Here is a 14,850-nt window from a genome sequence, read left to right as displayed (position 1 = left end):
GTCTGCACTGCTATTCCCAATAAATATTGATGAGCTGAAGCCAAACAGAGGGTGTTTATTGGCTGCAATGGTCACCAATGTAACTTGCTGGGAAGAGCTGCACTGACATTGTAGTGGTGGCTAAACTTTTGTTTTTAATTCTAATGGGGTCCTGAATTGTTAAAGCAGGGAATGTCCAGTATTGGACAATGCCTTTTAAAGTATACACCAGGAAGAGCTCCTGATGAACACTGAGTGCTCTTAGCTTATGACTAGTACATAATACCCTACCAGCAGAACTTGTACACTGTTTAGATTCGGCTGCCACTGGAGGTCACAGCAGGTGATCTGTGGATGTGCCAGGTGTCAAACTCCTACTAATCTTATATTGATGACTATTCCTAATGAATAGTGCACAACCCTTGTATTCCCCTCTTTATTAGATCCCCTTGTTCTTAGTATATGTTGCTACAGTTAGCCATCAACTGACTGTAAAAGGGGCTAAATATTAATCCTCTAGTGTTAGAGCAAATTGACTCGCCCATCCTAGTTCATAGCTCACAACAGAGGACAGCGGCTATGGGACGATACCTTATGGCATCCGCGGCTCTTCTTTCCATTAACTGGCCACAATGATGACATCAGGATAGCTAATAAAAGAAGAGCTGATGATGCTGGGAGGTATCAAGCTGTTCTTTCATTCCCATCCAGCAGCACTTGACCTCTGCCGTTGCCGATGGACTTCAAATTGCAAATCAATTCTCACCGATTAAATGGACTTGACCATGAGAAATCCGTCCATGTGGGTCAGAGTTTCAGATACCATGATCAGTGGGACATTTGGTCGTATTTGAGAACATGGCACGGACATCTTGAGCTGCTTTTATGGATCTCGCAGCCATTCTCTATTTTAAATTCATCCCCCTGATAGAACGAAGAAAGACTGAAACTTTTCAGATCGGCCGCAGAGAAGCACCAGTTGCTCTACAGGAACGCAATGACCGGGGCTGGGATTGATCGCCACCTCTTCTGTCTCTATGTAGTTTCTAAGTACCTTGGCGTGGATTCCCCTTTCCTGAAGGAGGTATGTAATCCTGAAGGCTGGAGACAAACCTCTCACTCACTAGACTGACTGTCTAATTAAGTGATTTGTAATGTCCATGACTCCTCCTAGGTTCTCTCTGAGCCCTGGCGCCTCTCCACCAGCCAGACGCCTATTCAGCAAGTGGAGCTGTTTGATTTAGTCAACCACCCAGAGTACGTCTCGTGTGGCGGCGGCTTTGGACCTGTAAGTAAATTTATATTATACATATCTATAGATTTTTGGGGGTGCTTCCCCACCTGGGTGCGACTGCAACCCTTGCACCCACTATGGTACAGAGCTGCCGTCTATCACTGTAATCCACCTCCAGTGAGAAGACGGTGATTCTAGTAACCCTTCCCCCATCTACGCAGCACTGCCCTAGTGGTCAAACTGGAAACTGCAATATGGCCATTTTCCAGGCTCATGTGTATCTGATAGTAGCAGGAAATAATGTCTCTAGTGTTTTCTGTCTCTAAGTCTGTCTCCTGTTTTTACAGGTGGCCGATGATGGATACGGGGTCTCCTACATCATTGTTGGTGAAAATCTTATCAACTTCCATTTGTCCTGCAAATTCTCCAGCCACGAGACAGTGAGTTACTTGGCTTGTCCGCCATAGAGAGTCCTCCTTCTGAACCATCCCACATGGTCCAGCTTCAGCCATCCAGGCTGGACATCCATTTTTACTCTGAGATTTCATTCCTTCATCTCCATATGTCTCCATTCTGATTTCTATTCTTATCACAAAATCAATTGGTCTATGTAAAATAATTAAAATGAGGGAAATAAAAAAATAGAATAGTGCTCCCCTTTTGTATAGAAATCCCCTACGGACCCCTTTAGTAAAACAGATTGTATCCCCACTATTCTGTGTCAATGGTCACAGCAGGGTACGACACGTCCCCCGTAGTCAGAACAGGTCTTTCCCATGACTCCCCAATAGTCGGACCAACCTTCTCCAAATTTTAGCAACTGCAGCTTCAACCCATGTCCTCTACAGTCAGAGTACAGTGTCTCACCTGCTGAATAATAACAGCACCCCTCGGCTTTTGTCAATGACATAAGGAGCGCATGACATAAGAAAAGAAGGCCAAATCTTATATTCACCCCTAAATTTAGGCAGACATAGAGTATGTATTAATGGTTAAAGGGTCTTTTGGATGAGCCCAAAATCCAGATCCCTTTAAAGGGAGCTAGTCCACTAATGCATGCTGCCCGAACCGGGGCAGCACGAATCACAGACCCGCTCTGTAGTGTGGCCATGTGTGTTTATCAAGAAAAAATAGCTTGGTATGGCATCTGGAGATGATGCAACTAGGACTAGTCCAAGAGGCAAGTCCCTGTTTGGCTTCTCTCCACTGCGCTCCCTTTAACTGACAGGTCTATCCTTTATGTACACACACAGGGACATGGCGATCAGTCTAGGGGAGCACGGCGGGGAGAAGACACTAAAGATTTGCCTCTTGGACTAGTCATCCTACTTGCATAGTCCCCGGCCGCCATTTCAAAGTATGTTCTCTCTGAAACAACGTAGCGTTTCGGAGTGAAAATAAACTGCTGCCATAATGGAGCCAGTCTCTGATTCATGCTGACTGTGGGTCAGACAGCATGACTCAACTGATAGGTTCCCTTTAAAGGGGTTTGCTAGTAAAACAAGTTGTGACCCACTGATCGTGGGAGCAGGGAGTTTTTATCCCCAACGTTGAACTTTTATCAACACCTTGACCACCGCTTCGTTCATTTTCTATGGGGTTGCTGGAAAAAGCTGAGCGCAGCGCTGCAGTCATTACATAGGGAATGAATGGAGTGGCGGTTCCCTCTATCGAGGATAAATGTTCCCCATTCTGCCTTTTGCGGCGTGTCCCAGTGGTTGGACTCCGACCGATCAAAAAGCTATCACCTATCAATGTCATCCTAGTGATTCCTCCAATTTTTTTTGCATTGAGTCTTGTAATAGTGCGACGCTCGGTCACCTTCTCCCTTCTGAGTCTGCATTAATACCTGGCTACAGACCTTTAGGTCCTGCACTTGGTGCCAGTTTGGACGGCATATTAATCAGTCTTGGGTTTTTTTTCTTTCCGTAGGATTCCCACCGTTTTGGCAGACACATTCGACAATCTCTGCTCGATATTCTCAGCCTGTTCAAGCTGGATAAGATGTAGGACTTCTCCTATCCTATCGTGCCAGGCTTAAAAACCATCTGTGTCAAGTTACCCCCAAAGGAGCAAGAAAAATAAAACCTAGCAATCAATTGCTGTCGAATACAGGGACTATTGGGTTATGTTACAGTAACTCCGCAGACTGCATGAACTGCCTTACTAGCAGTACAATCATGGCAGCTGTTGGGTGGAGAGCTTTCTGGGGTCCTGTGTACACGGCTATGGCTGATGACTTATTGTATGAGGTGCAATGTGACGAAGCATCTTGTGTGGGGTGCTAGAGGTTGGACAAGTCCCATGTGTGAGCTGGTGCCTTATGTGTTCTGTCTTATTGCTCATAGTGATTGTTTTATACCTACTATTTTCAACCATTCCTCATCTGTTGCATTTTCTAGGTTTCACCTCACCTCTGGGGTTTTGTCCATTATTTTCAATATGCTTTGTATTTTTGGCTTGTAACGTTACAGGAGTGTTTGATTGGCTGCGTTTTGTTTTATAACCTTTTTTTCTACCTTTATTCCATTAACTTAACCAAACTATTTTCTAATCTACCAATACAGAATTTTTCTGTTTATCTTAAATGAAACTTCATTTTTACCTATCTTTTTGAAGTTCATAAGGGTTTTGGTTCACGAGGGCAACATGAAGGTGCCGCACCATTTGGAAGGAACGTGATGTTTCGCACAGTACTCCACACCTCTGGGGTGATTTGGTAATTTTAATAATTTTTTAAACCGACCTGCTCCAAGACTGCATTTACTTCAATGGCTTCTAATAGCACATACACAATACAGGGCTATTAAGTGAATGGTGATCCTGAAGGAGCGCTGTATGACATATTGAGGTAGGCCACTCTCAGACTTTGCAATATACTCCATATAATAGCTGTGTTGACCTCTCAGACCATGGTAAATCCATATATTGTAGCCAAAATACAGGCATGGCAAGAATGTTTCATCAGAGAAGGACCTACTGTTTAAATCAGGTTTTTATCAAATGTAGTATTTTTTAACTTGTTTTTTTTTGGTTAATTTATTTTTTATAGCACAATCTGTATTTTTTAAAAATTAGAAATCTTTTAATTTTCACACTGGCCACAGGGGCCGTGCTACACTCCTATTTTCAGTTCTTTCAAGAAATTTACATGTACATTAGCGTCAGTGAGCAGACCCCGCCCCTTTCTTTTTTGCATTTAAGCATCTAATCAACATGCACAAAGGTCACTGTGAAGGGACAAGGTGATTTGGGACATCACTTTCTGTGATCAGTGGATCCTGTGTTATCAGCTGTATATAGAGATGTCATCACTCATTGTCCAGGAAGGGGAGGTGGTGAGCTGTGACACCACCTATTGTGAGTGGTGGATCCTGTACCATCTACTGTATAAAGAGATGTTATCATTCCTTGTATAGGAGGGAAGGAGGTGAGCTGTGATATCCTCTATTGTGACTAGTCTGGTGGTTCCTGTGTTATTTGCTGTGTATACAGCGGTGTTATCAGTCATTGTACAGGAGGAGGTGAGCTGTGACATCACCTATTGTGAGTGGTGGATCCTGTATTATTAGCTGTGTATACAGGTGTTACCAGTCAATTTATTCCTGTCCTTGATGATAATGAGTTTTCTGAAAGTCTTCAGTAAAGATTAGGAATATGAGTCTACAAGAGCCCTGGTGGTCAATATGAAAATTGCAAGGTTTCTATTTTTTTAATACTGATTTTAAATAGTAAAAAATGCATTTAACACAATAATCTGATATAAATAAATAGGTCATTTTCTGATGATACATTTCCTTTTGCAGCCACTGTCACTGATACTATTTGACTTATTAAAATACAGACAGTTGTTTCCGAACATCGCCAGCATTGGCTATAGGACCGGAAACTGTGATTGCCGTTTTTCTAAATACACCAAATCCTCTAGCTTGGGCTGTTCTCACACCCCGACATTTACTGTCCAAATTCGGACTGCGGTGTTGCGGGTCAGTAGACTCACAGCCGGTCTGATCATCGCGGTCCGTACTTGCACCGTGAATGTTAGAAAAGTTTAAGCGGCCTTTTGATGCCATTTCAGAACTTTTCTAGGCAAAGTAACTAACAGCGGAGAAAAACAATCATAAAAGCTTTACCTGTAATGTAAAATGTATGGTAATTCATTTTCTCTGTGTTTTGATATGTATTTTAGACTCTTTTAAAATTAATTTCCTTTGTTTAAGCGGTGTCTGATGGCTGCCTATTAGTGATGAGAGAGCGTGCCCGGTAAAGGTGTTATCTCAGCGTACTCACGTCCTAATAGAGTATTTTCGGCGTGCTCGAAAAAAATGCTTGAGTCCCCGCAGTTGGATTTCTCATGCGGGAATTGTATGTTTGTTTAGCAATCACTGCATGTGTTGAGGCTGTCGAACAGCTGCAAGACTTGCAGACGCGGTGACTGGAGCATTTTTTTCAAGCACGCCAAAAATATTCAATTGCAACACGAGCATGCTCATATAACAACTTATCTGAGCATGCATGCTCATCACTACCGCCTATCCTTAACCGCCAGAGATGAAGTTAATAGCTGACATGCAGACAATCTCTTTACTGACAGTTGTTGCATAGTTAAAGTAGGATTGGTCAGAAAAAGGAAAAAATGTGACGGACTATATTTATTGGAAGACTCTGCCTTTGTCTTTTTGACAAATTTTCCAAAATTGGGGCCAATTGCAATTTCCACACCGGAACCAGGGCGCCTAATCGGGATAAAAAAACTAGAGGCATCGTAGGGTTAATGTAGTAGTTTTACTAATCATAAAGATTTTTCTTTGCTGCAAAATATTAAGAAATGATTTATACTTGATCCAAAGCCAAAAAAACGGGTAAAAGAAGAAAGTAACAGTGTGGTTTTTGCTGTTTTATTTTTTGTGCACATTGCCTAGTTTCTAGCTATGATTTGTACTGCTAATATTTTAGGTTTCTCTTAATTTTTCTCTTATTTTATTACCTCTCTTACTTGAGCGTTGAACCTTTCATTTCCGTCTTCCTGAGCTGAGGTACTGTATTTGCTGTTCGTAATTTCTCTTTCACATCATATGACGTTAGATTATACCCTGCACAGAATGCACACTTATATTCTATACCCCACAACAGGACAGTGTGACACCAGTGACGGTGCACATAGTTCTTTCACTAGTGACACCAGCAAGGGGCACCCTACCATGCTATTAGTGACCAGTGAGGCGGCAGCCCATCATTTCATTAGTGACATCAAGTCAGTGGGCAACCAATAATTTCACTATTGACACGTTCGGGGACAGCCTATTATTTCATTAGTGACATCAGTCAGTGGGCACTCAATAATTTCACTCATCACAACGATGAAGGGACAGCCTATTATTTCACTAGTGACACCGGTGAAGGACAGCCTATTATTTCACTATTGACACCGGTGAGGGGACAGCCTATTATTTCACTCGTGACACCGTTGAGGGGACAGCCTATTATTTCACTTGTGACATCGGTGAGGGGACAGCCTATTATTTCACTATTGACACCGGTGAGGGGACAGCCTATTATTTCACTCGTGACACCGTTGAGGGGACAGCCTATTATTTCACTCGTGACACCGGTGAGGGGACAGCCTATTATTTCACTCGTGACACCGTTGAGGGGACAGCCTATTATTTCACTTGTGACATCGGTGAGGGGACAGCCTATTATTTCACTAGTGACACCGGTGAAGGACAGCCTATTATTTCACTATTGACACCGGTGAGGAGACAGCCTATTATTTCACTCGTGACACCGTTGAGGGGACAGCCTATTATTTCACTTGTGACATTGGTGAGGGGACAGCCTATTATTTCACTTGTGACATTGGTGAGGGGACAGCCTATTATTTCATTCGTGCCACCGGTGAGGGGACAGTCTATTATTTCACTAGTGACACCAACAAGGGGCACCCTATCATGTCATTAGTGACTAGTGAGGCGGCAGCCCATCATTTCATCAGTCAGTGGGCGCCCAGTTATTTCACTAGTGACACATTTGAGGGGACAGCCTATTATTTCACTAGTGACACCCGTGAGAGGACAGCCTATTATTTCATTAGTGACATCAGTCAGTGGGCACTCAATAATTTCACTCGTCACAACAATGAGGGGACAGCCTATTATTTCACTAGTGATACCGGTGAGGGAACAGTCTATTATTTCACTAGTGACACCTGTGGAGAGGCAATCTTTTTTCACTAGTGACACTGATGAGGAGGCAGCCTATTATTTTACTAGTGACACCGGTGAGGTAACAGCCTATTATTTCACTCGTGACAGCTGTGAAGAGGCAGTCTATTTTTTCACTAGTGACACCTGTGAGGAGACACCCTATCCTTTTGCTAGTGACACCGATGAGGAGGCAATCTATCCTTTTATTATTGACACAGATGACTGGACACATCCTATCCTTTCGCTAGTGAAACCAGTGAGGAGGCGGCCTAACCTTTCACTAGTAACACCAGTGAGGAAGCAGGATATCATGTCTCTAGTCACACTGGTGTCGAGGCAGGCTATTCTTTCTCTAGTCGCACCGGTGAGGAAGCAGGCTATTCTTTCTGTAGTCACACCAGTGAGGAGGCAGGCTATTCTTTCTCTAGTCGCACCGGTGAGGAAGCAGGCTATTCTTTCTGTAGTCACACCAGTGAGGAGGCAGGCTATCCTTTCTCTAGTCACACCGGTGTGGAGGTAGGCTATTGTTTCTGTAGTCACACTGGTGAGGAGGCAGGCTATCCTTTCACTAGTGACAACAGTCAAGAGGCAACTATCATTTTTCTAGTGACACCAATAAATGGACAGGTTCTCATTTCACTAGTGACAGCAGGAAGAAGGCAGCTATTATTTCACTAATGAAGGGACGACCTAGAATTCCACCGGTGATGCTAATGAGGAAATGTATTTGGATATGCCATAAATTTGACTGGTGTGGGTGATGGCTGCCCAATCCACATTTCCAGCAGAGCAGTGTCCGCATATCTGGTTATTCTCCATTCTATTCTATGGGAGGTAGAGAGCGGTTGTACAGCCGGCAGCGCTCTCTCCCACATTTGGCGGGGCGTTCATGTGCATTTCACATCAGTGGTTTCGGACAACTTTCCTCTAATGTGTATTGGGTCCTGTACATCGTGTTCAGAGGTCGGAGGCTTTATTACAATGCTTGCTTGTATATAATCCAGACCTGTATAGGATTTTGCAATACATCCAGTTATTTAGTACTGCCATTGACAATGTGCGGCATTACTAATGTCACTCCACTCATCTACTTCTCATTTGCTGCCATATTATATAGGATGACTTTATGGTTAAATATATTTTATGTCATTGTGCTATATTTGATTGCACTCCGGAGAAACTTATGAAAAGGTTTTCGCATGAGTTTGAGTATGCTTCTTTATATATTTTACGCTGTTTTTTTATTACATTCAATTTGCTTTTCTGTATTCTTTGCATTTCTTCTTGTTGAGAAAACATTTGTATATTTTTGTTTTTGCCATTATCAATGCAATTTTAATTTGGGAAGGACTTGAGGGCAATAAAAAGCCACTGTTTCATGTGTTGTGTCATATAAGTGTATAAAAGAGTGTAATGTACCCTCTACTGTGAATAATACGGAGGTTACAAGTCCCTTAACCATAAAATAACGCCAAGTCCTGGAACTATATGATGAACAGATTTTTTTTTTACATTTTTCATAGAGAAACAGTTTTTCTTATACATTTCAGCTGCTGCAGAGCCTCATTTTTAGAGTGTAAAAAGAGCGTTTCCTGTCATTATGAGCTATGCCATAAATGGCTGGTAGATGCGGGTCCCAATTCTGCTATCCCTATCTGTCTCCAGAACAAGGATCCTTTGATGCCTTTAATGGACTCCCAACCTGAACCCAACATTCTTCTAGACATATGTAAGGCTGTTTAGTTATTGCCATGGTTCACATGACTCAGATTCAACACCGATTTTTGTGGATATGGCACAGAAAATCAGACATGACAATGGGGCTATATAAGGTAGCCATATATTAAGCTGTCTGTATCCACCACCCATCTAATGTACTGTATATGCTCACGATTCTCCCCTTATAGATGATGTTGGTGGAGAAAAATATCCAGCGTGTTGACTATCAACAGATGATCCCTTTTGATTAGCGCTGAGGTAAATCATGGACGAACATTTCTGTGTATGAGTGAGATAGCAAGAAAGACCAAAGCTATCTAATGTGTATGTGGGGGGCTATAAATTGCACATCTGCAGAAGACATCCAAGGGTCGGCTTGGATTTCTTCAACCCATGTGTACAAAAGCCTAAATGTGCGTATCCAGTCTAGGGCTACACTCTTTTTGTAGCGAGGTTTTCCAATTTAATCTACGATGATAGTACAGAGGAGAACACTGAGCTGCATGCAGCAGTGGACTGATATTTCATATACCCTCATCAATCAGAAATTAAAGGGGGTTACCACTACTATGATAACAATTACCTATCCTGGGAATAGATCATCAATATATCGGAAGACGTCCGGCACCAGTTGGCGGTTATCAGCTCCGACAGCAGCTGTACCTTAACAGTGGACAGAGCAGCACGGCTCCATCATGCTGTTTAGTGGCCGCATCAGAGCTGGTAACAACTGATTGGTGGGGACCCCACTAATCTGATATCCTGAGAATAAGTCATCAATATTGTGGTCTAAACCCTTTAAGCAATGGTTACACCTTCTATCTCTATTAAAATTAGGCTGCGTTCAATTTGGACGATCGTCTCATACGTATCCCCAGCCCATGCCTTTATTGGTTTAACATGTGACATGACAGAGTGTGGGTGTACGTTAACATATGGTGAAAAGACCACCCATACTATGTTACTGAACGTTTATTGGACAGGGATGAGATAGCAGAAGTTATGGTTTTGGGGAGGGCTGCATGATGGCTCTCTGCTCCTGGATGTTATCAGATAGATCTTCTTGCTGCTCCTTAGCACAACTCCTCTGAGATAGAAAGGATTCAATCCGCGTGTCGATGTGGAAGACCGTTTTCTGCACGCTCGTCAGTAAACTGCTCATGGCCTCGAAGTTCACACATATTTGGGCTGTGCTTCTCCTGTAAAAAGTACAAGTTATGATAAGGTGGATAGGACCAGAAGGTCTCAGCACAAGAGGATGCAAAATAAAACGTGGAAATGTTGAAAAGACTTCTGCAAAGTTATCAAACCCAAACCAGTGGTGCACGGTCGGTATCATCACGACAACACTTCTTGTCTTTTATTTAGTCGGCCTTATAATAAGGTCATTATTATATGTGTTTATGATGACTAGATCTAGAGGCCAGGTCAATATCCATGGCAGCTAGATAGGTGTCATATGTCATGTGGATCGCCTCATACCCGACTGCATTCATGGCTTCTCTTTTGATTAGATGGTCTGGTGTAACATTGTCTTTAGAGTGTGGTGTCGCGCCAGGCCAGCTAATCAAGAAAAGAGCAACAGATGCCTACAGGTAGGAGGCGGTCACAGAATACTGACCTGACCACTGGACCAGGATCCTGCAAATTTATTTGCTCTTCACTAGTCCCTATGGTTGAAAAAAAAAAGCACCAGGGCGCCAGACAAGAAGTGCTGCTTTGAGGACATTGGAGTAGAAGTTTCATGAGGCTCCAAGTTCCTCCAATATACGTTAGATGAAGATCAGAGGGGCTCACCAATCTTGGAGGAACTGAACGACCTGATGGGTGATGTTGGGAAAGAGAAGGATAGGGCAGCTGGAACGCCAACCGCCAATGTTGTCATTTTCACTGGCAATAAGCGGCTTCCAGAAGTATCTTGCAGCTTTTTTCTCCTCTCGAGCTCTCACAAATGTGGGGGAGTCACAATAGATGTTGACCAAGCTAACGTTAGTCCAAAGTTATTTCATGTGTACAGCCAGATTTAGTCTTGTAAAGAGATTGTCTCATTGGGTAGGTGATAAATATAGGATCACTGGGGGTCCCAGAGCAAGAACATAGGTCTCAAAGTCTACTGTGTGAATGGAGCACTAGTGCACGTTGATGTCCACTGCTCTATTCACTGGTAATGGGAGTGGTGATCGTGCATACTTTCTACTGACCTCAATGACCCATGCAAGTGAATAGAAAGTGGTAGTCACACAATGGATTTTGGGAGTTGCATTCTCCTAATCACTGAGTGATCCCAGAGGTTGAACCCACAGCAGTTATATAATTTATCACTTTTTTTTGTACAGAGGTGATAAATGTTTTGGGACAATTCTAGTTAGGATTGCCTACCAATGCTTGATTGGTGGAGGTCTAACTTCTGAGACCCTTGCTAATCAGCACGATAAAAGGTGCAGTGGCGCCTAAATACTTCAGCCTTAGGCTGGGATCACACATGCGAGGAATACAGCCGAGTCTCGCATTTTAATATCCGGCGCTGCCGCCCGCACTCGGATCGAAGCGTGCGGCCGCATAGCAATACATGGAGCCGCACGCTCCACTCCTGAGTGCCGGGTATTAACGTGAGACTCGGCCGTATTCCTCACATGAAGGTAAAATCAAATTTTAAGACCTAATTGAACAGGATTCTGGCTGTTACCCAGCCCTAGATGATGGGCCTTATGTGACCTATCCACTGAGATCACCATGAGTGGTCACATACCTTATCTCCTCTATTGCAGCTATCAGTTTGGTCATGTCCTGCTTCTCCACCTCTCTACTGGGCTCTGCTGTTTGCTCGGTGGTTTCCAGGCTACGCTGCTGGTCTTTTAAACTGCGGCACAGGGAGATCATATTTTGGTCCATATCTCTCAAAAGAGCGGTCTTGTTTTTGGATTCTACAGTCTGCAGCAAGCCTTGCAGAGAAGACATATCCTTCAGGATTTCATATTTCATGTTGTTCAGGTTATTTCTTTTCCCATCAACGTCTCTTAGCTTTTTAGTGATGCAACTTAGTTTATCCTTTAAGAAAATGTATGAAATACCCATTAATATTGCAAATAAAAGTAAGATCATTCCCCCCTTATAGGGAACCTGTTAATAGAGTCACGATGCCTGAACCACAGGCAGCATGAATCAGAGTTTGGCTGGGTGATTGCAGCCATGTACGTTTACGGGGTTTTTTAAAAAAAAAAAAAAACATACTATGAGAAGCTGGCCAAGGACTATAGGGGCGATTCATCAAAGTGTTTTCTGTAGAATACTTACGTAAAACACATTGAAAAATTTGCGACCTTTGGCATTTTCACACCAGTTTTGAAGTAGTTCCAACATTGGCAAAGTTGGGAAGGTGGCTGGGTGGCACAGGGCTAAACCAGATGCTGCTCATCCAAATTTACCAGTGTCATAAAATATTTACTAAACCTAATTCATCTTTAAGTACCATACTACCAACTAGCGACGTGACTCCAAATTTAATGCCACCTCCCTACTGGAGTGAGATTGCAGTTTGCTACATTTTAAAAAGCAGCATTTTATAAATCTGGCATACAGCTATTCTCCTTGCTAACCATTTCAGAGGCATAAAAATCACAAAAAATAAGATGGGGGCAAATTATGCAACTTTTTAGCACAAAACTCATCATATGTTCCACCCACTTTATTTTCTTGTAATATTAGAGAGACAAAGTGTCATAAAATGTCTTCTTTTTGCCTCCTTTCCATCTGCTATTTGTTTTTAGCTGGATAAAAAAAGCAGTCTTCACAACTTTTTTGTCCATCCAAAATAAAGAAAAAAAGTATAGTAACTTTAGCCATATTTTTTAACATTGATGTCAGTGGGAGATAGATCATAATAGATGATCATCTATTAACGGATCCAGTTTCTAGCACTACTTATATTCAGAGACAACACTAGTAAAAACAGATGCAAAACAGAAACCATAGTGTGAATACGTTTTTAAATTGATCTGTTTTTGTTTTAAAAATTGCTCCATTTGTAACATCCAATTTTTTAATACTTGGATCTGTCACAAATGGATGACAACTGGACATGTGAGAAGAGCCTAAAACTGTTCATCTTGCCTCCCCCGACAAGAACAGACTTTACCTCCAATTGATTGCAGATGGTATCCAGATCCTCCACCTCCTGTTGTTCTTGCTCCATGTTCTTGTATAGTGCTACACTTTCAGTCTGTAACCACAAAGCAGGAAAATAAGATTTGTGGGAACCATAAAACTTTACAAGAATGCGGAAGAATAGGTCCTGAGTTTAGGGAACCATATGAGAACCAATGAAGGGAAGGTCTCTTCTGTTGGAATGCAAAAAGGAGGTGACCAAATGGCTCTGTTCCAGGTATCAGAGGACAATGGTCACCACCTCGATAGAGGATGGAGCAGTGTGACATTGGTTGGGCAGTGAGATTTGGGGACTATTTAAGAAGCAGGTGAACCCACATGAGCTAGTTCACTTGGAAAGAGGGTTAACTTGACGTTGAGGATAAAGCAGACAGGCTAGGTTCACATTGCGTTATGGCAGTCTGTTTAACGGACTGCGCTAACGCTACTCTTTTGATCGCGTTTGTGCGATCGCTTTAGCACAGGTGCTCCTTCTGCGCTAGCCGTGACGGACTTTCTAACGCTGTAGACCACGTCCGAGGTCCGTCACAGCATAACGGCACTTCGCTAGCGCATGCCGATTTGACATGCGTTACCGATGCGCTAGGTTATGACAGTCTATGGGTGCATTAACAGATGCGTTACATCGTGTTAATGCCGCTTTGTAACGCATCCGTTAAACGGACTGCCATAAAGCAATGTGAACCTGCCCTTACTGTAGAAATGGAGGGGCCTTCTGAAGATCCACCTCCAAAGGTGAAGAAACAAATTGATATTCGATGGCACAAGAAAGATGTGCATAAGGCAAAAACAATGGCCAGACCTGGTAAGTTTGGTAAGTTGAAGGCTTTTGGACAAGTTTTCATGCCGCGCAAACCAATTTGTCTGTACTTGGCCCAAGCTTTTAGGGTCAGACTGTTTCACAATGACCACATCCATGTTGGGCCAAACCTGTAGCATGTCCCTTGGTGCTCCATCTAGTGACCCGGTGCACTTGTCCGAAGCAGCATTATGGAACGCACTGAGGATGAAATTATCTCTATGACACAGAAGGAGATGCTTTTTTGGTCCCCTCCATGTGTCTGAAGTACATGGTGGGCTCGAGGGGTATGTCTGCCTTGCCTAATGTCTCCAAGATGTTCACTAATATTGTTCGGAGTTGTCTCTTAGTTTTATGTGAATCTTTTTCTGAGCTGTACTTGTAAATGGTGCAACAGCGCAGAAGGTGAGGACACAGCGGTAATTTAACCAAGGCGTATTTATTACTCTAACACAATAATTTGAATGATTTGGATACAAAATTAAACAAGGTTGGTAGATTATCAGAGTGCAACAGAATATTTTCCAATTTAAATGTAAGTGTCTTCTTTAGATTGAGGCAGCGTTAGCGAATATAACAATTAAACCTCACTACACAAGGCACTAAACATTTACAATAGATATAAACGTTTCTATTCTCTTATTCTGTCCTACAGTGTGTCACAGTTAGTCGCGTACCCATCACCGTCGTTATCCTGTCACTCTGATGGAAATGACGCACGCTGTCCAGGCCCTAAAGGGAGTCCATGC

The 14,850-nt window shown here is 42.8% G+C and overlaps 2 protein-coding genes across 5 annotated transcripts in view; one reads left to right on the top strand and one right to left on the bottom strand.

Annotated features, from left to right (window-relative positions):
* LOC141085543 (carnitine O-palmitoyltransferase 1, liver isoform-like) overlaps positions 1-8,798 on the top strand; it is a 65,584-nt gene extending 56,786 nt beyond the window's left edge. For all 4 annotated transcript variants that reach the window (XM_073570984.1, XM_073570986.1, XM_073570983.1 and 1 more), the window contains exons 16-19: positions 911-1,063; positions 1,154-1,267; positions 1,561-1,653; positions 3,146-8,798. In XM_073570984.1, coding sequence (XP_073427085.1) covers positions 911-1,063; positions 1,154-1,267; positions 1,561-1,653; positions 3,146-3,223 — 438 coding nt within the window. In that variant the 3' untranslated portion in view covers positions 3,224-8,798. The remainder of the gene's footprint in view (positions 1-910; positions 1,064-1,153; positions 1,268-1,560; positions 1,654-3,145) is intronic.
* A 1,297-nt stretch (positions 8,799-10,095) lies between these two features.
* TSKS (testis specific serine kinase substrate) lies at positions 10,096-14,363 on the bottom strand. Its single transcript, XM_073570982.1, has 3 exons — positions 13,274-14,363; positions 11,888-12,186; positions 10,096-10,337 (listed from the first exon to the last, which is right to left on the bottom strand). The coding sequence occupies exons 1-3, from the start codon at positions 13,328-13,330 to the stop codon at positions 10,139-10,141; spliced, it is 555 nt and encodes a 184-aa protein (XP_073427083.1). The 5' UTR covers positions 13,331-14,363; the 3' UTR covers positions 10,096-10,138.
* Between the last annotated feature and the right edge of the window lie 487 nt (positions 14,364-14,850).

The sequence above is a fragment of the Dendrobates tinctorius genome, unplaced genomic scaffold, assembly GCF_039654945.1.
Source record: "Dendrobates tinctorius isolate UK_male_01 unplaced genomic scaffold, ASM3965494v1 ptg000028l, whole genome shotgun sequence".
Classification (NCBI taxonomy): Eukaryota; Metazoa; Chordata; class Amphibia; order Anura; family Dendrobatidae; genus Dendrobates; species Dendrobates tinctorius.
The sequence above is the reverse complement of the archived record's forward strand: the minus strand, read 5'-3'. Positions and strand labels throughout refer to the sequence as shown.

What these genes read in the sequence shown, in the direction of transcription:
- TSKS (XM_073570982.1), bottom strand. Translation starts at nt 13,330, where the DNA reads ATGGAGCAAGAACAACAGGAGGTGGAGGATCTGGATACCATCTGCAAT. An exon ending in CCATCTGCAATCAATTGGAG is followed by an intron (nt 12,187 to 13,273) that starts GTAAAGTCTGTT and finishes ATTTTCTTAAAG; the next exon opens with GATAAACTAAGTTGCATCAC. An exon ending in GCTGCAATAGAGGAGATAAG is followed by an intron (nt 10,338 to 11,887) that starts GTATGTGACCAC and finishes TACTTTTTACAG; the next exon opens with GAGAAGCACAGCCCAAATAT.